General features: G+C 41.0%; 1 protein-coding gene across 3 annotated transcripts in view; it reads left to right on the top strand.

The window, feature by feature from the left end:
• The window catches only part of rnf17 (ring finger protein 17), a 118,143-nt gene that overhangs the window by 67,851 nt on the left and 30,506 nt on the right, over positions 1-19,786 (top strand). For 2 of the 3 annotated variants that reach the window (XR_016115746.1, XM_089002422.1), the window contains exons 1-16: positions 10,652-10,753; positions 11,730-11,842; positions 11,924-12,021; positions 12,205-12,283; positions 13,464-13,553; positions 13,644-13,747; positions 14,146-14,314; positions 14,615-14,691; positions 14,832-14,906; positions 15,748-16,016; positions 16,102-16,188; positions 17,251-17,409; positions 17,673-17,844; positions 18,717-18,846; positions 18,919-19,106; positions 19,193-19,322. Coding sequence is in view for 1 of the 3 variants with exons in the window: in XM_089002422.1 (XP_088858548.1) it covers positions 10,696-10,753; positions 11,730-11,842; positions 11,924-12,021; positions 12,205-12,283; positions 13,464-13,553; positions 13,644-13,747; positions 14,146-14,314; positions 14,615-14,691; positions 14,832-14,906; positions 15,748-16,016; positions 16,102-16,188; positions 17,251-17,409; positions 17,673-17,844; positions 18,717-18,846; positions 18,919-19,106; positions 19,193-19,322 (1,998 nt within the window). In the remaining 2 variants the exon portion in view is untranslated. Of the gene's footprint in view, positions 1-10,651; positions 10,754-11,729; positions 11,843-11,923; positions 12,022-12,204; positions 12,284-13,463; positions 13,554-13,643; positions 13,748-14,145; positions 14,315-14,614; positions 14,692-14,831; positions 14,907-15,747; positions 16,017-16,101; positions 16,189-17,250; positions 17,410-17,672; positions 17,845-18,716; positions 18,847-18,918; positions 19,107-19,192; positions 19,323-19,786 lie in introns of those variants that run through there. The other variant, XR_016115747.1, reaches the window with a different exon arrangement.

Below are 19,786 nucleotides of genomic sequence, written 5' to 3' on the forward strand. Positions count from 1 at the left end.
TTTTGGCGGAAAAATGGTTTTTGTCTGAAATTTTTATGGGTTTTTTTTTGGTTGTTCTTCAGTGGAAATTAGTGACCGTCAATTATACAAAGATTTTTGCTACTAGTTCCCGAATTTCATCATTATCCCTATTAATAGTCGAGGCCCATCACCTCATTTTATTCGGCCAGCGAAAGCAAATCGAACGTGTGAAATTCCATGCTCATCTATTGAGCTAGCTAGCAATCTAGCTAGCGATCTTTCTATAGTATTCAGATAGCTGGCTAATCCCTTAAATCACAGGTGTCAAAGTCAAGGCCCGGGGGCCAAATCTGGCCCATCACCTCATTTTATTCGGCCCGCGAAAGCAAATCGAACGTGTGAAATTCCATGCTCATCTATCGAGCTAGCTAGCGATTGAGCTAGCTAGTGATCTTTCTGTAGTATTCAGATATCTGGCGAATCCCTTAGATCACAGGTGTCAAAGTCAAGGCCCGGGGGCCAAATCTGGCCCATCACCTCATTTTATTCGGCCCGCGAAAGCAAATCGAACGTGTGAAATTCCATGCACACCTATCGAGCTAGCTAGCAATCGAGCTAGCGATCTTTCTATAGTATTCAGATAACTGGCTGATCCCTTAAATCACAGGTGTGAAAGTCAAGGCCCGGGGGCCAAATCTGGCCCATCACCTCATTTTATTCGGCCCGCGAAAGCAAATCGAACGTGTGAAATTCCATGCTCATCTATTGAGCTAGTTAGCGATCGAGATAGCTAGTGACCTTTCTATATTATTCAGATAGCTGGCTAATCCATTAGATCACAGGTGTCAAAGTCAAGGCCCGGGGGCCAAATCTGGCCCATCACCTCATTTTATTCGGCCCGCGAAAGCAAATCGAACGTGTGAAATTCCATGCTCATCTATTGAGCTAGCTAGCGATCGAGATAGCTAGTGACCTTTCTATATTATTCAGATAGATGGCTAATCCATTAGATCACAGGTGTCCAAGTCAAGGCCCGGGGGCCAAATCTGGCCCATCACCTCATTTTATTCGGCCGGCGAAAGCAAATCGAACGTGTGAAATTCCATGCTCATCTATCGAGCTAGCTAGCGATTAAGCCTTTAGCGATCAAGCTAACTAGCAATCAAGATAGCTCGCTCTCTTTCTATTCAGCTAGCTGACTAGCAAAAAAATTAGTTTGACACCCCTGATATGAGGAAACAACCTACTACTTCTTAAATGATTCCGATTTTTGCCGACTCGTCAAGTTGCCAAACGCTTCCAAAATCCCCCTAAGAAGTACCCCATAAAAAGTTTCTTCCTGAGCAATGGCAGTGCTTCCGTCCCTATTTCTTGGAGTTGCGAACCCCCTTTTTCCGCCGCCATTCCATCTCCATGCGAGGTCAACCACAAACCCACCAGCACAGATTTTTGGCAGAGACCCAAAAGCCCCCACAAAGCTTCGTTGAGGCTACATTTACCTCCTAGCATGCCTTACGTATTCAGGGGCAGCTGGCATGACCGCAGGAGTGTTCAAGACCCACTAAGACATTTTGGAGGATCAGGATAAGGGGGGTGTTTGGCCCACAGGAACAATTGTCTAAATTTACTAGCTCGGGTAGTTGCTCACGGCTTTACGTGGACTGCAAAATATGTCTGGATGTCGTAACGGGCTGCCGAGGAAGCCTTCGCGCAAATATTTTGAATGGACATTTTTGCGGTCTAGTAGCTCGGTTCAAGCTAAGTCCGGGTCTACTTGTAGCTTAGCGCTAAGTCTTCGAAATGGACTTTAAAGCACTTCTGACATTCTACGATGACTGTTAATTTGTCAGGCTCATAGGCATTTTTTAGCTTCCTGTTTTTAACGGCTATTCCCGAATTTATCCGGGAATTGAAAATAGTGACGCTGGACGCTATTCCTGATTTTTTTCGTTTTTTTTTTTTTTTCATATGGCCGTGCCGAGAAAGCACTGGTCAGACCTCTGGCAATGTTTTTTCCCTTCCACGAGGACAAACAGCACATGCCGCCCATGTGCTGTTTGTCCATGTTAGCGCTTTGTTCCAGCTTCAACTGTTGTTAAAGCGCTATAAAAATCCTTATTGTATTGTATTTTGTACAGGCGCCCCCATTTCCAGCTCAGATAACTTTTTTTTCTGATGAAATAACTCTTAAAGCGCTATACAAATCAATATGTATGTATTGTATTGTAATTCGTACAGCTGCCCTAATTTCAATCTCAGATAACTCCAAACCCATATAATTTAGGAATTAACTATGTTTTTCTGATGAAAGAGGATAGTCTAAGGTTTCTAACGCTGTATTGAATGTTTATGTTGTCCGAAAACTCAATATTCTGTGGATCCTGGAATTCAAGTGACAATGGCAAAAACCCTGAGATTCGGAGAAGATGCTTTCTTGTTACTCATCTAGTTATGAATATGATTTAAATAGTTCTGAAGAGGAAAGCATACATGTTTGCAATCGATTAAAGAATTTATTATGTGTCATTTTGAGGCATCTGGAGAGAAATGTAGCACCCACAAGATGGCGACAAAGCTCCGTTGGAAATTGGCCGATCTGTCTGCTGGGAATTTGTGTCAACTAGTATCAAATAGTAGTCCTTGGTGCAACACACAACGATTCACCATGGTGTTATTTATGCTTTTTTCCTTCTAATTTCGCCATCCACACAGATCAACACAAAGTTTTCAGACCAAACAAAGTACCGCAAAATGCATTGACGTGATGAAAGGACTGCTACAGTGTGTCCTTTCTCGGTCAGGGGCGTTCCTTCCGTGACGTGACGTCAGGAATCGTCACCAACTCAAAAACAAGACTTCCGGAATATTCAGCGCGAGTCTTAAAACGTAAAATATAGCTATATGCGGTGGAATCTTTGTAAAATACGCTCAATAGAAGTCATTTGAAGTGATTTTACAAATTATGGACACAACTTGTCTGGAGGCATCTTTTGTCCTTTTAAACGTCTTTCTGGCTTTCAGTTTTTACTCTATGACTATGAAAATCATATTTAAATTGGAGTATTTAAGATTTCTTTAAATGTGAGTTGTTTTTGCAAGAGGTATGAAGAAGTATTTTGGGAAATGCATGAAATTTTTAAGACGTGAGCTAGCTATAGCGTAGCCCGAATCAATGTGTACATACAAAGTCAAAGTCAACTTTATTGTCAAATATGCTAATATGCATAACATACAGCACAGATGAAATTACTGTCCTCTCGGACCCAGCGTGCAAAGCACTTATAAAGATTTTAACAAACATAATAAACACGAAAACGTCAATTTGCCACGAGAGAGAGGGGAGCCGCTGTGAGCACATTGAGAGACAGGTGCTCAACCTCCAGGGTCTCCCTTTCCTTCCCTCGTCTCGGCTTAACGGAGATGCTATCGGGAATCCAAACAAGCCCCGCCCAGCTGGGGAGCAAACCCGTGTCGCACGTCGGGCGGATGAGCTCACGCTACAGGGATGCGCTACATTGAATTTTACATGACATCCCATAAGACCAAGGTGGACTTTTGGAAATACAGTAAAGTCTCGTTATATCGATATTCAAGGGAGTCCGAAAAAATATCGATATAACCGGGACTATCGATATATCCGACCCTGTTTGCATGTAATTTTCTCCGTGCGTGCATAGAAATAGTATCGATATAACCGGACTATCGATATATCCGATATCGATATAGCGAGACTTTACTGTATTTTCCATCTCCTTGGGAGTATTTACATCAATGACGTTGAATTGAGTATTTTAAAGGACAACCGACGCCTGCGGACAAGTTGTGTCTATAATTTGTAAAATCACTTCAAATGACTTCTACTGAGCGTATTTTACAGATTCTACCGCATACAGCTATGTTTTACGTTTTAAGACTGAATATTCAGGAAGTCTTGTTTTCGAGTTGATGACGATGCCTGACGTGACGTCACGGAGGGAACGCCCCTGACCGACAAAGCGACACACAATGCATTTTGGGTACTTTGTTTGGTCTGAAAACTTCGTGTTGATCCGTGTTGATGGCGAAATTAGAAGGAAAACGCATAAATAACGCGATGGTGAATCGTTGTGTGTTGCACCAAGGACTACTATTTGATACTAGTTGACACAAATTCCCAGCAGACAAATCAGCCCATTTCCAACGGAGCTTGGCCACCATCTTGTGCATTTTCCTGGACTCTACAGACGCCTCAACATGATCCAGTAGGACTTCTTTGATCGATTGCATTTACATTTATGCTTTCCACTTCAGAACTATTTGAATGAAATTCAAAACTGGATGAGTTACAAGAAAGCATCTTCTCCGAATCTGAAGCCATTGTTTTGATTCGAGAGCAAGGCAAGACGTCTTGGCGTGACGTCACGAACAAGGGGGCGGGACCTTCTGAAATTCGCCATCTCCGAGGTCATTTTGAAGTAGTTTTGGGACACTTTAACTCATTTTTATTGGTGTTTTGCATTTGACTAAAAATATCAGCCTGCTTGTTTTGGGTATTTTAGATGCTATAAAACATTTTTTCTGATGTCAGTTAGGAAACAAAAAAATGGTGTCGGCTGTCCTTTAAAGAAGGTCAAATGGGAAATTCATCAGATGAAAATAACCTTTGAGTAGATTTCCTGAGGTCATCCGCCATGCGCGGAGTTGTCAGTCGGTCTCAGTTTTCCTGCTGCTGTCGGAAATACCACAAGTGGTTGTCAAGGTGCCTTCTCCGGCTTAAGCTGTGAACGGGCACTTTGTACTTGGCTCGAAAACGACGTGGGATGTGCTAGGTGAGCAACATTTGAGATGACACTCATTCCCAGGCTAAGCATTCCCTGTCTGTGTGTCAGACCTGACCTGCTTTTTTTTGTCTTTGATCGCTGAGTCCTAACCACCGCAAAACAATCTGGCGCACACTTGTTTGTGGCTAACGCTTAGCCGTGTTCCAAAATTGGACAGAAACGGCACATTTAGTGGAAAAAAATAAAAACAGTACATATGACTCATAGTCATCTTTGTGACTGACAAAAAATGGTCTAAAATGGTCTGGTTTATAACATCTATCTGTCTGTCTAGCTATCGAGCTAGTTATCGAGCTAGCTATTGATCGATCTAGCTATCAACCTAGCTATCGATCGATCTAGCTATCGAGCTAGCTATCGATCGAGCTATCATATAGTTAGCTATCGATCTATCATCTATCTAGACTGCAGGGGTGTCAAAGTCATTTTTTGCCGCGGGCCACATTGTAGTTATGGTTTCCTCTCAAGGGCCGTTATGAATTTGGGGAACCCATTAGAATGTTTAAATCCCTTCAAATATTACATATAGAGCACACAGCAAATTAATGAATAACTCGTTTTCAAATCTGAAGTCAAGAATAATGACTTTTATTGTGGTTGACATCCAAAAATATGAAATTTTGGCTCAGATTTTAGCAATCATCACGGAATTTAACAAATTTGATTTGCTTTCGCGGGCCGAAAAAAATGATGTGGCGGGCCGGATTTGGCCCGCGGGCCTTGACTTTGACACCTGTGATCTAGAGAGATATCTATCGATCTATCATCTAGATAGCTATCTATGCGATTGTATATATTGCTCATGCCAGAAAGGGTGACTATGTCATATGCTACCGACTGGCTAAAACAGCCTCAATATTGTTGGTGGTTATAGCGCCACCTGTTGCTTTAACCTGCACTTGACAGCATCCTGATATGTTTGGATGTACAGTGAGACCTCAACTTACGAACTTAATTGGTTCCCAGACAGAGTGTGTAAGGCGAAAAGTGTGTATCTCAAAAAAAGAAATCCCATAGGAAACCATTAAAATGGGAATAATCCGTTCCCGGGTTTCCATAAAATATACTTTTCAACTAAATAAGCCTTAAAACTACACACAACATACCTTATTCTATGTATAATAAATGTGCTATTGTATTGTAATGAAAGAAATACACTGCATTGTATCATAAAGTCACTTTATTTACATTCGTGATGGTCATTTATGGCTTGATGGAATGGCGTTGGAGGTCGAAGGTCAAAGGGAATTTCTGTTTGGAAAGAGAGGCGCATTACATGACGACTGTAATTAAAGAAAAAAAACTGTGCTGTAAAATAAAAATTTATTTACCTTTTTGATGGTCGTTGATGGCTTATGGAAGGAGAGTCACCTTCCATAAGGACTGTTGGTAACTTAACGTCTTGTGCTGTTCGGTCGTGTGCTTCCGCCGAAGATCACTCCGCCAGCCGTGGTGGGTGTGTATTATGAAAATAGTGCTTATTATAAGGTTTAATTTTCATAAATTTGACGTTTGTAAGACAAAAAGTTTGTAAGTTGAGGTGTTTGTAAGTTTGTAAGCCCCAATGAAGCGTACAGTCAGAGGCTGAGTGTGACCTCAAAAAGGCTGCTTTTAAGCACGCCACATGTAACAAACACCGCAGGCTGCCAAATGCGCATATGTAGCCTATATAGATCCCAAAAGAATTTAGCTAATGGCTCAATTTTAGGATCATTCAATGGGAGATTCACCCCCTTCCTCCCTCCGCCTTCCCCTCCACCATACACATACAGCATTTGTGCGCCGAGTAATGGAGTACTGTACTCGATTGTATTGACATGACATTGGGGTAAATAAAGGAGCAGTTCTGCGTTTGTTTGTGTCAGATGACCTGGATTTAATCACATCAAGGAATTTGTACTTGATATTTACTTCACAGCATTCCAAACGAATCAAGTTAGCGCCGTGATTAGATTTGCTACAATTTGACGTTAGCAATTTCCAGCCTTAGCGTCTGAAAACTTTCCACCAGATTTCCAGCAGTGACAATGGAAAAGATGGTTTTGTTCAAGTATTAAAGGACAACCGACACCATTTTTTTGTTTACTAACTTATATCGGAAAAATGTTTTATAGCATCTAAAATACCCAAAACACACGGGCTGATATTTTTAGTCACATGCAAAACACCAATAACAATGACTTAAAGTGTTCCAAAACTACTTCAAAATGACCTCGGAGATGACGAGTTTCAGAAGGTCCCGCCCCCTTGTTCGTGACATCACACCAGGACGTCTGGCCTTGCTTTCGAATCAAAACAATGGCTTCAGATTCTGAGAAGAAGCTTTCTTGTTACTCATCCAGTTATGAATATGATTCAACTATTAGTTCTGAAGAGGAAAGCATAAATGTTTGCAATTGATTAAAGAAGTCCTTCCGTATCAATTTGAGCCGTCAGGACTCCAATGTAGCGTCCCAGAAAATGCACAAGACGGCGCCCAAGCTCCGTTGAAAATGGGCTGATTTGTCTGCTGGGAACTTGTGTCAACTAGTATCAAATAGTAGTCTTGGTGCAACACACAACGATTCACCATCACGTTATTTATGTATTTTCCTTCTAATTAACAGATCAACACAAAGTTTTAAGACCCAACAAAGTACCCAACGTGTGTCGCTTTCTCGATCAGGGGCGTTCCCTACGTGACGTCACGTCAGGAATCGTCACCAACTTGAAAACAAGACTTCCTGAATATTCAGCGTGAGTCTTAAAACGTAAAATATAGCTATATGCAGTGGAATTTTTGTAAAATACGCTCAGTAGAAGTCATTTGAAGTGATTTTACAAATTATGAACACAACTTGTCTGGAGACTTCGGTTGTCCTTTAAGCTAATTTGTGGTTGAAGGTTCCTAGATGACATTTAACTGGAAATCCCGCTGTCACACCGGATCAATTCATTCTTTCGACCTGCAGGGGGGTTGTTGTATGGGACAAAGGCACAGAAGGGAGTCGCTTTATTCTGGCTCTGGGGGGACTAAGAAGACCTTTGAGGTGCAAACAAACAGATCGAGAGGGAGCCGTTAAATAGCTGGATCCCAACAATCCGGACTTGTTGAGACATCAGGAATTGGCCTCAGCTGAATTAAGTGCCTCATTAATGAAGTGATTTGATAGCTAGGGTGGGGGGTTACCCGGATCATGGATGGGGGTGCAAAAACAGGAAAATGACCAGAGGAGGGGTAGTGACCTACATTTGGAAGATTGAAGGGGGTGGAGGGCAAGCCCAACTGACACCGCCCTCACAGCTTTTGTGGGCGCCCTGCTCATTGGTTCATTACACATAGTAAACACATGTATCACCCCCGGCCTTCATCGTGATACACACACATTATTTAACCACCACCTCCTTTCAACATGATCTTCGTCATGCTCTGGTGAAGTCTGATGCATCTGCTGGAATGCAGAAAGCCAGAATGGCCGATATGAACTAACAGTTAACACTTGATCTATGAAGTCATTAATTTTTAATCCGTTATGCTACAATAAAAGGTGCAACAGATTCACATATTCAATTCAATTTCTTGTTCTATGGTTATCATCATACTTTCCTTTTTGTTTCTGTTATTATTGGTACCCTTAGCCGAAGTCTCACAAGATTTATTGACTTTGTGCATAAAGTGATGCCTTGGCTTACAAACTGAATTGATTCCCAGACAGAGTGTGTAAGGCGAAAAGTGTGTATCCCAAAAATTAATTTCCCATAAGAAACCATTAAAATGAGAATAATCCATTCCCAGGTCCCCATAAAACATAATTTTCTACTTTCTGATTGTCTAAGCCTTAAAAATACACAAAATATAGCTTATTTTATGTATGTATGTATGTATGTATGTATGTATGTATGTTATGTATAAATGTGCTATGGTATTATAATTAAAGAAATAAGCTGTACTGTATAATAAAGTCGTTTTATTTACCTTTGTGATGGTTGTTGATGGCTTGATGGAATGGAGTGGCCGGTTTCATCAGCATTAAACACTTGATGAGGAACGTAACCTTCTTCTTTCACCATCTTGAGGAATGATCCCTTGTAGGTGCTTTCTCTGTGATAATTTTATCTAGTTCATCATCAATTGTGTTCTGTTTAGCTGGGTTGATAGCTTTTTGCTTCAAGTGTACAGATGGCTTGTGCGGGTTGTTTGTGGAGCCTGATTGATGGGATATTTTAACCTTGCAGTCTACACTCTGGCTTTGAACTATCAAAGTTGAAACTCTCTCACTGTCGTCTGCCTGTCTCTTTAATGTTTAAACCACCTCCCCTCACTGTGTTCTTGACCAATCACGTGGCTTTAACCAAAGACTGGGGGCGGGGAATAGAGGACAAAAACAGTCGGCTGCCATTTTGTTGTTAGAAGAACGGGCCCGTTTGCGATCGACACATCACTCTTTCAGGCAGCTCCGTGTACGAAAAAAGTTCGAATGCCAAGGTAAAGTTCGTATGCCAAGGTAAAATGTTCATAAATTTAACGTTCGTAAACCAAAAACTTCGTAAGCCAAGGGGTTCGTAAACTGATGTATTTTTCCAACACTTGACACCGATGGGGGCTGTCACACCTTTCACTTGAGATCAACATTCATGGACCACGTTTGAGGGGGTTTTGGGGTGCCATGTGTCATCTCTGTAGAAAGGGTGCTGCTGATGTGCTGCATTCTACCGCCCCCCGTATATCCTTTTCCACCACCACCACAGGGATGAACGCCACGTGACGTTCGGCCCGACATCTTTATTTACCAAAATGTCTGTACCCCCCCGCCCCCTGTTCTTCGGTGGATGTCACTGCGAATTAAACATCGTACTTGGATGTTTTCCTCAAGGGGAGGTGAGGATGTCAGCTTCTTTCACATGGAGGACGCATGTGGATGCGCCGCACGTGCATCTGAAAGTGGGAACAATGTAACCATGTCGAGAACAAAGAACATTAGGAATTTACAGGAGCTGACAATTTTGTAGCCCTCATGTTTGTGGGTGTTACTGTTGTGCCAGGCAGACATGATGAAATAAAAATACATTTAGTGTACAAAACTCACTTGTAATCTTTGGCATTTGACTCAACACGATTCTACTATCTGTGTGACTGCTTTATTTCCTGATAGTTGTCCATGTTAAGCGCTTTGTTACAGTTTTAGCTGTTGATAAAACGCTGTATAAATCCATATGTATTGTATTGTACATAAATAAGTGTGGAATTCACAGTCAAAAATAATCGACGCACTGTTACTGAAAACTCAAATTTGCTGCAAATATTCTTATTGGATCGATCATAACTTTGCTGCTGTGAAATGTAAATTCTCCACTGCGAGACGAATAAAGGTACATCCAATCCAATCCTACCATTTTCCGAGTTTCTTTTCATGCAGGTACAGTACAGTATAGTATAAACGACGCTTTGTCAGTGCTATTTATTTGGTATTTGGCGCCCCCTAGTGGTTAAAAATGAAAGTGTTGATTTGTTGTCATGGTTCTCTTCCCAAAGTTGGTTTATAACATGATTTAAAATCATCTGTTGCTATTTAAAATGGTTTAATTATGTATTAATAGCTAACTAATTTGTTGGTTTTGATTATTACAAGTTGCACAACGTTTTGTGGACACAAATTAACACTTTGTTCGAAAATATACTTTATTTCAATTGACGAATTCCTCGACTAAAATTAAGTAATTTACCTCATATTTCAAGGATTTGTTATTTTATGAAATTCTTTTTGAATTAAAGTACTGTATTTATTATTATTATTATTATTTACTGGCAGCTACTTCGCGACAGTCGTGCTAATTGAGTCACGTGATCCCGCTCCATAGGCCTTCCGTTCTGAGGTAAAATAAATCGCGGACTTCGTCGCCGCCATTAACAAAACTACCAAAGACAAACAAAAAAATGGAACAAGCCAACGTCATCGTCTGCTACTTCTGTGCAAATCCCTACTCTTTGTCAGGTAGATTTATTGTTACTATATATAAAGTTACTGTCGTCCAAATCCCCGGTTTTAGCGTACTGTACTATGAACAACTAGCAAGGCTAGCTACAAGTGCCGAAATAGGATTGAAACTAACGACTTTGTTATGATGGATGTCGCTAGTTGGTTGTCGTTTTAATACGCAAGGGATAGCTGTTTAGTTGTTTAATGGCATTTCGACGACAAAAAAAATGTTTCAACAATTTCTTCGGGCATGTTTAGTATAAACGGCAGTAATTGCATTTCGGAGTGACGTCATTCAGCCGAAGTGGAAGTTGTACTGACTGAACCCTCAAAATGTCTATTTTTGCACCCAAGTAACGTTGTTGTGAAGTTGATATTTTTGTTCATGTCTTATGTATAAATGAAGGTACCAAAGAAAACGGAGGAACACAATCAAGTCCTTCAATCCTGAGATTTGTAAAAATAAAAAGAGAACAACAAAATAATATGAAATACATCTGCCAAAGATAAGAGGGAGACCCTTTTTCACTGTATGAAAGATGAAGTGCAGCCAAAATTGTGAAGCCAGCAGAAAATGCTTGCCTGAATTTCAAATAAATTGTCATTTTGCACTCAAAAAAAGTATAGAATGTGCAGGAATAAATAGACTAGTATTACCTACGAGTAATTGCAATTTGGTGGCTGAATAAATGCAGTCGAAAGTTTTGAAATCAACGAGAATACTCATTTTAATTCCTTAATCGTGATTTCAATCTCAATCAAAGTAATTGTGATTCAAATGTTTGCCATACTGGCTCAACCTAATGCACATCGGAGTTTCTGCTTTGCATTCTACATTCCTGTCAACTTGTATGTTTTCTCGTATTTTATACGTTTTTTATCATTTCAAACAATGTACGCCATACTCCAACTTTTATATGGGAATTGTAATCATATAAAAGGGCAGCTATTAGCCAAGATTCTCAGGTATGATTCTGACCAACTCCCTCAGAAAATGAAGCTGAGGACAATCTGCCACGTACGCTCATGTGCGGTCACATTTTCTGCACATCCTGCCTGCAGTCCTTGGAGTGTGACAATGTGATCAAGTGTCCCGAGTGTGAGGTGAAGCGATAATGATCTTTAAAAGTGTTGTCTCAATCCATATTGCCTGCACTTGTGGTGAATGACGGCCCTCTTGCGCAGGTGGAGTCCAGCCTGTCTGAAGAGGGTGTTTTCGGGCTGCAGGAGGATGATCGCATCATTGGACTTGTCTACATTGCCAAAATGAACAAGATGAGAAAGTAGGGCTAGGCAATCAATCGGTTTGATTAGTTGACAACAAGCCATGCAGCTTGATTCGTGTTAAAGTTTAAAAATCTAAATTACAAACATAGTTTGAGAATATTTTACCATGCCAATCAAGAGAAATCGTATTTTTTTGGACGTTGACATAAGTTCACAGAACTTGCTTCATTTTCGCTCAGGTCGAACAAATCAAACAGTCGCCCGAAACGCAGAGTGTTGTCCTCTGATGCCAATGGCAACACCAAAGATGCAGAGCAGGTACATAACGTGTGCTTTTAACTTCGTTGATGTCAGGTATGTGTTTATGTTTCCACATACAGTAAAGTCTCGTTATATCGATATTCAAGGGAGTCCGAAAAAATATCTATATAACCGGGACTATCGATATATCCGACCCTGTTTGCATGTAATTTTCTCCGTGCGTGCATAGAAATAGTATTGTAATAAGCAGTACAATCAATATATCCGATATCGATATAACGAGACTTTACTGTAGTTAATTTTATACTGACAAAATACAGTTAACATCCAAGTTATGACCGGCGTGAGATACGACCACCCGTACTTACAACCACGACCACCAGACGTTTTTTCTTTTAATTCTACGCCTGGTAACGCAACGCGCATGCAACCGGCAACGCGTACTACAATATTGGCCAGCCAGCATGTCACACACTCGCACAGCAATCTACTGCGTGACTACACTCAATACAGTAGTTATACAGTGCAGAAACCGTCTCAGCAACATCTCCCGTAGTACTGTACACTTCTTTTTTCCTTCAGCGTCCGCCTGAATCCGAGCGTGTGTGTCAGGTGACCTCTTCTGGCCATTAGCAGGGAGAGCAGTAAACAGTTTTGTATACATTACAGGTACAGTTATACAGTAATCAAATCGCTAATATGAAATATAATATGATAAAAACAACACTTAAAGGTAAGTATAACATTTATAAATGAACGGTACAGTAAACAGTTTTGTATACATTACAGGTAGAGTTATACAGTAATAAAAATTGATAATACGAAATATAAAATGATAAAAATGACAATAAAAGTGATAAAATTTATACATGAACTGTATATAGTTTGGTATATAATAGTATTCAATAGAAAACTTTGCTTAAAAACAATAGATTGACACACTATCCTGTTGTGTAAACGTCACGTCGTCCATTTTGAATGGATTTCAAATTACGACCGTTTGAATTACGACCGTTTGAATTACGACTGTTTTGTCGCAACGGAACCCGGTCATAACTCGGATGTTACCTGTATTGGTCCAAGAAGAATTTCATAACAGTAAGCTGCTGTGATACTGGTTTGTTTGTTTGTTAGTTTTTTATTATTATTGTCCAAATACATTATTGAGGCTTCACTGTAAACTGAAAAATCGAATCAGCTTTTAAAATTGGATGTGTCCATGAAATGTTCTGCTTAGCCGATGAACAATGAGAAGTGTCAAAGAGCTATCGAGGAGGCGTTGACCGCCGCTGCAAAACATCTGGCTATGCTGAAGTACTTTCACCAGGTGAAATATATCCACTTAGTTATCCAAAATACTGGCAGAATTGTGTGGAATTGCTTAGTGTGTTTTTTTTTTTTTTTGGGTTCTCAACAGACTTTAACTACAGCCCTCACAGAACAAGTGAAGAAAGAGAAAGCTCGATTGGAAATGGAGATCGATCACGCCGTTACCGAAGCGATACACACCACCTATAAATGGTACGACCTCTATGACATCAACAATGACAACATCTCACCCCTCACTTGATCCAGACATCACAATCAGAACTATCTTTATTGGCCAACTATGTAGAACGCACAAGGAATTTGTCTCCGGTAGAACACGCTGCACTAGTAGCGTCATTAAAAAAGACATGACAAATCTGTATGAGGGACACTAATAAAGGCTAATCTAATCGAATGCGCATGGATCGGTAGCGCCTACCTGAGGTGTGTCGCTGGAAAAGGTGGTGAGCAGGGTGTGAAGGGTCCAGTAGGATAGGATACATGCATCCTTTGTCTTGTGTGGAGTTTCACATCAAATATTTCCTTTCTTATCAGACACAAATTTCATGCCCTCCCGTCCTCCCTTTTTTTTATGTTTTGTACACCAAAAGGCGTGACATGCAGCTTAGCAAGCTGAACGGACTGGATGCTCAATTCTCCAGCGTCCACACCGAAATTTGCAGAGTCATGTCAAGGTCGGCCCTTCTGGAGACTGCTGTGCGGAAAGCCAAGAAGCTGCAAAGCGTGCCCTTCCTGGAGCTCTACGGCGACTGGCAACAGGTGTGTGATATGAAATATTATATGTGCCAGGGCTTCTCAAAACCTTTTTTTTGTCTATGGGAAACATTTTTTCCAAGGACTCGTGATCTTGATAACAATGAATTAAACATAATTGCCACTTTTGTTGGTGTTAGATGAGATTAGCCTTTATTAGTGTCCTCCATACTTATTTGTCATGTCTTTTTTTTTTATAATACTAGTCCAGTGTCATCTACCGAGGACAAATTCCTTGTGTGTTCTACATACTTGGCCAATAAAGAGGATTCTGATTCAGATTTTTTTTTTTTTTGTGTGTGATAGATTTTGAGGACTCTACAAGCTCCTGTGGACAACCAATCCTTCAACATGAAGTGCATCACTAAGGGCTGTGGACTAAGGTTTGTAACCATGGGACAACAAAATCAGCTGTGCAAAATAATAGCGAAAATTCAAAACCGCCGGACAGAAAATGTTGCGAGTAGAGGCGAGTTCAAGTTACGTACCTTGCTAACAATGTACACGTTTGTCTTTGGTGTAGTGTTCAGTTCAAGTCCCAGTTTCTGAATCAGAATTTGGAGTTAATTCTGAGGATGGATAAAGGCGAGCCAAACAAGTGAGTACTTTTTTTAAATATCATTATGTCGTGGTTGGGAGCCTTTGTTCAATGAAATGGAGCGGGGCTAATAACTCAACCTGTCTCAGGATAGATTCAAATTTTATATGAAATGGGAATAATTGTTTTTGGTCCCTAAGGTTGTGACACACACATACACAAAAAAAGCAAGATTCTGCATAAAGATGAGTACAAAAAATATGGTTGATAAAACAAAAGGCAGCAAAAACTGGCACACCTACAAAAGATCTACCCTAACTAATAAAGTTAAGTCAAAGTCAGCTTTATTGTCTAATATATGCTAAAATATGCTAATATGCATGACATACAGCACAGATTAAATTCTGAATCAGAAAACCTTTATTCGTCCCACAATGGGGAAATTTGAAGTCCACAGCAGCAATTTGAAAGGGGATGGGGTCAGGGGCGGGGAAAGGATAGGAAACAAGATATTCTAAGCATAGTAAAATAAAAATGTCAACTGCATATTGTAAATGTGCAAAACCGTTTCATCAAAAAATTACTGTCCTCTCGGACCCAGCGTACAAGGCACTTATAATGTGGCTAAAAAAGACAGGCAATTGACAACAGACAATACATGTAAAGTCTAAAGTGAGGTATTGTTGTAATTGTAAATGTAAAGTGAGGTAGTGTCATACATAAAAGCACAAACTAACCAGATATAATGGAAGCATGGATTCTTGAACAAAAAAAAAATGCTAGGAAGTCGCCACTTTGGTTTGAATTGGTGCGTTTAAGGTCCATCAGAGCAACCGTTTCAGTAAATATGTTATTCTACCTCACCATTTGATTGCTACATTTATATTTCTCGTCCTTCCAGCCTGTCTGAGGTGCCATTCCACGTTAGCGACCTCGCCCACAAGCCTGCCGGTCACGCTCATGTCGAATCTTTAGCCGGCACCTCCATCCACACTAAAGCCATAAGTCCACAGAGGAGGATGAATGCGAGAAGAAGGAGCCCGGCTTCTCGCTGGCTGTCTCCGAGCCCCACGCGTACGAGCAGCCGCTACCACTGCAAGACATCTTCATCAGATAACGCAGCCGCTGACGTGGGCACCGAGGAGTTTTTTGAGACGAAGCAGCAATGCGGTATGTCCGCATTTCCTTTGACACAATTTTGCCATGAAAAGAAATGGATACTGTTTTCTGAATGTGAATCCAAAAATTTCTGCAGTTTCCCCTCCTACTGGTCCAGAATTGGCCAAGGATAAGCGGAGGTCACGCAAGAAAAGTTTGCGTTTGACCACAATGACTGAAAATGGTATGAAACACACATACTGGACCATCAATTTTCTTCAGTGAAAATTCAACGAAATTGAGTTCAACTATTGCAATTGTACTGAACTCAATGAATGAATGATTTGTTTAACTTAACTCATTCATGCCAAACATGTGCAACAACGTGCCCACTCAAGTGCTAGGGTTTTTGTCATTTTCACTCAAATCCCAGGACCCACAGAATATTGAGTTTTAGGACTGATGGGTTAAAAATGATCCTTCCCTCTGGTTCATGGCTCTTCACGGTGTTCGAAGATGGTAGTAAAATAAGCAGGAACCAAGATTATTTTAACCTTGTAGACAGCAGGGACATTGTGAGGTCGGTTGAGGAGGGATAGAGAGAGGCGTGTTGGGAGAGCTTTTATAAAGGATGTGACATCATGTAAAGGCGGACAGGATGTGACGTCATGTAAAGGTGGGCAGGATGTGATGTAACGGGAAGTCAAAGAAAAAACAAAATAATGCAAAACGAAATAGAAAAGTTAATTCCTAAGTTATATGGGTCTGGAGTTATGTGAGCTTGAAATGGGGGCGGCTGTCCAAAATAGAATACAATACATATAGATTTATATAGCGCCTTAACAAACAGCTGAAGCTGTAACAAAGCATTAACATGGAAAAAGGGAAATGCTGCCCCTCGTGGAAGGAAAAAAAAAACATTGCTAGAGGTCTTACCAGCGCTTTATTGTCACCCCCGCAAGAAAAAACAAAACCCGAAAAAAATCGGGTATGGCGCTCCATGTCATATTTTCAAATCCCGAATACATTTGGGAATAGCAGTGAATGAGTGAACAACAAAGAGAAAATTGTGATTTTTATTTTTTTATTTTTTCTTCCCCCCTCATGAAACTTTCAATGTGTTTTTTCTTTTCATTGAATGCCCATCTGATTTCTCAATTGGGCCCTTATTTGTAATTTTTCTTATTCAAATTGTTTATCGCGATGATCTTCTAAGCAACCTGGACCGAGATTTATGCATGTGTATATGGCCAAGTCAAGCTTGAAAACAAATCTTTACCGTAAATGCGCTTCCATTTGTCCTCAGCTTCTGAGCCCGTGGTGGTGACCCACGTGGTCAACCCCACTCACTTCTACGTGCGCTACGTCGCCGAAGAGCCAGACGGTGACTTTTTGTCCAAAAAGATCCACGACTTCTGCAATCTGGACACCAGTTGCTTCTCCTCTGCCGACAACGTGGGGACTGGTGTGTTCATTCACAAAATAAATACAGTAAAGTGTCGTTATATCGATATCGGATATATCGATAGTCCCGGTTATATCGATACTATTTCTATGCACGCACGGAGAAAATTACATGCAAACAGGGTCGGATATATCGATAGTCCCGGTTATATCGATATTTTTTCGGACTCCCTTGAATATCGATATAACGAGACTTTACTGTAAATCACTGATGGATGGTTGTCATACATTGTCACAAAAAAACACGTAACTGTTTCCTTCAAGGCTCCATGATCTTGGTGAAAGGAAATGAGGGTCTGTGGTGCCGCGCCAGCGTGCTGGAGGTCTTCCAAAATGGCTGCAACAGCAGTGTGGAAGTCTGCCCGATTGACCAACTTAGCCGGATCTGTGTCTTCTTCATTGACTTCGGCTTCACCAAAATCTTGGCCATAAAAAGGTTAACTCATGTCGGCGTACGTTGATGCGTTTTAATATTATTAACTCATTCACTGCCAGACCATGTGCAAAAATGTGTCCACTCCAGTGCCAGGGTTTTGGTCATTTTGAGTCAAATTGCAGGACCCACAGAATATTGAGTTTTAGGACTACATAAACATTGAAGACAATGTTAGAAACTATAGACTCTCTTCTTTCATCAGAATAAAAGAGTTAATTCCTAAATTATATGGGTCTGGAGTTATATGAGTTTCAAATGATGGGTGGCTGTCCAAAATACATAAGTAAAGTCTCGTTATATCGATATCGGTTATATCGATTAGTACTGCTTATTACGATACATCAGAATCAGAATCATCTTTATTGCCAAGTATGTAGAACACATAAGGAATTTAAATATTAAATATTTACTCAATATTTCTATGAACGCAAGGAGAAAATTTACATGCCGCAGGATCGGATATATCGATAGTCCGGTTATATCGATATTTTTTCCGACTCCCGAGAATATCGATATAACGAGACTTTACTGTATTTGTTTATATAGCGCTTTAACAACAGGTGAAGCTGGAGCAAAGTGCTAACATGGGAAAAAAAAGGAAATGCTGCCCCCTTGTGAAGGGGAAAAAACATTGCCTGGGGTCTGGCCAGCGCTTTATCAGCATTCCCGCAAGAAAAACCAAAACCCCCAAAAAAGTGGGAATGGCGCTCCACTTCATATTTTCAATTCCAGAATAAATTCGGGAATGGCAGTGAAATGAGTTAAAATGATAAAAAAAAGTTTACAGAACAAACTAAGCGACACTTGCTCTCCCCACACTTTTGATACATCATCAGGACCTGAAAAATGATCTGTTTTTTTCCACTTTGAAGGAATGTCTTGAGCACGATGTCCTCAGTGGACGTCGTGAACGAGCACCTGAGGAAGAACCACCCAGAGCTGGTTCGTTTTGTTCCTCAGGCCATCCGATGTTCCCTCAAGGATCTGGTTCCCTACGACCTCGTGAGTGCGTCCATTCCGTCGAATATTGCCCATCTCATAACATCCTTGACATCAACGCAATCTTGCGTCTAGAGCCGAGGCTGGAGCGAAGAGGCTCGGACGGCATTCTGCCAAGTGGTGGCTTCTGCCATCCTGGAAATGACTTCCTTCGGTCAAGACAGCGATGCCCTACTGGTGGACCTTAGTAAAGCTCCTGCGGGACCATCCAACGACATTCCCATCTCCATCCGGGATTATCTGGTCTTCATTGAAGTGGCCAGGTACTGCTCTAAAAACCGCTGAGCTTTCGCACATTGTAAATATATCCTGGTCAACCAGCATGACAGTATGTCATCGGCACCGCCAGGATTTATTATCCGGTGAAGCCGAGCAGGATGATGCTAAAGTACTACCCACCTGTCCCACCCAAAGTCCACACGGAGCACAGCGTGGTGGTAACGCACATCAACAGCCCCGATGACTTCTACGTTCTGCTGGTACGTGTATCTAGCGATATACATTGATACTTTGGTTTGCGAATGTTAAATTTATGTAAATTTTATCTTGGCATACGAACTTTTTTTTCGGGATACGCACGGAGCGCCACAATAATTGATGTGTCGTTCGCGAACGAGCCCGTTCTCCTAACAACAAAATGGCAGCCGACTGTTTTTGTCCTCTATGCCCCACCCCCAGTCTTCGGTTAAAGCCACGTGATTGGTCAAGAACGCAACAGTGAGGGGGAGGGTCAGACAGACAGACAGAGAGAGTAAGTCCATTAAACCTTAAAGAGACAGGCAGACGACAGAGAGAAAATGAGCAAATAGATAGAAAACAGTGAAATTTGGACTCGTTTCAACTTTGATAGTTCAAAGGCAGAGTGTAGACTGCACGGTGAAAATATCCCATCAATTAGGCTCCACAAATATCCCACACAAGCCATCTGTACACCCAGCTAAAC

Source organism: Hippocampus bargibanti, linkage group LG08, assembly GCF_051943395.1.
Source record: "Hippocampus bargibanti isolate YZ-2025 linkage group LG08, ASM5194339v1, whole genome shotgun sequence".
Lineage (NCBI taxonomy): Eukaryota > Metazoa > Chordata > Actinopteri > Syngnathiformes > Syngnathidae > Hippocampus > Hippocampus bargibanti.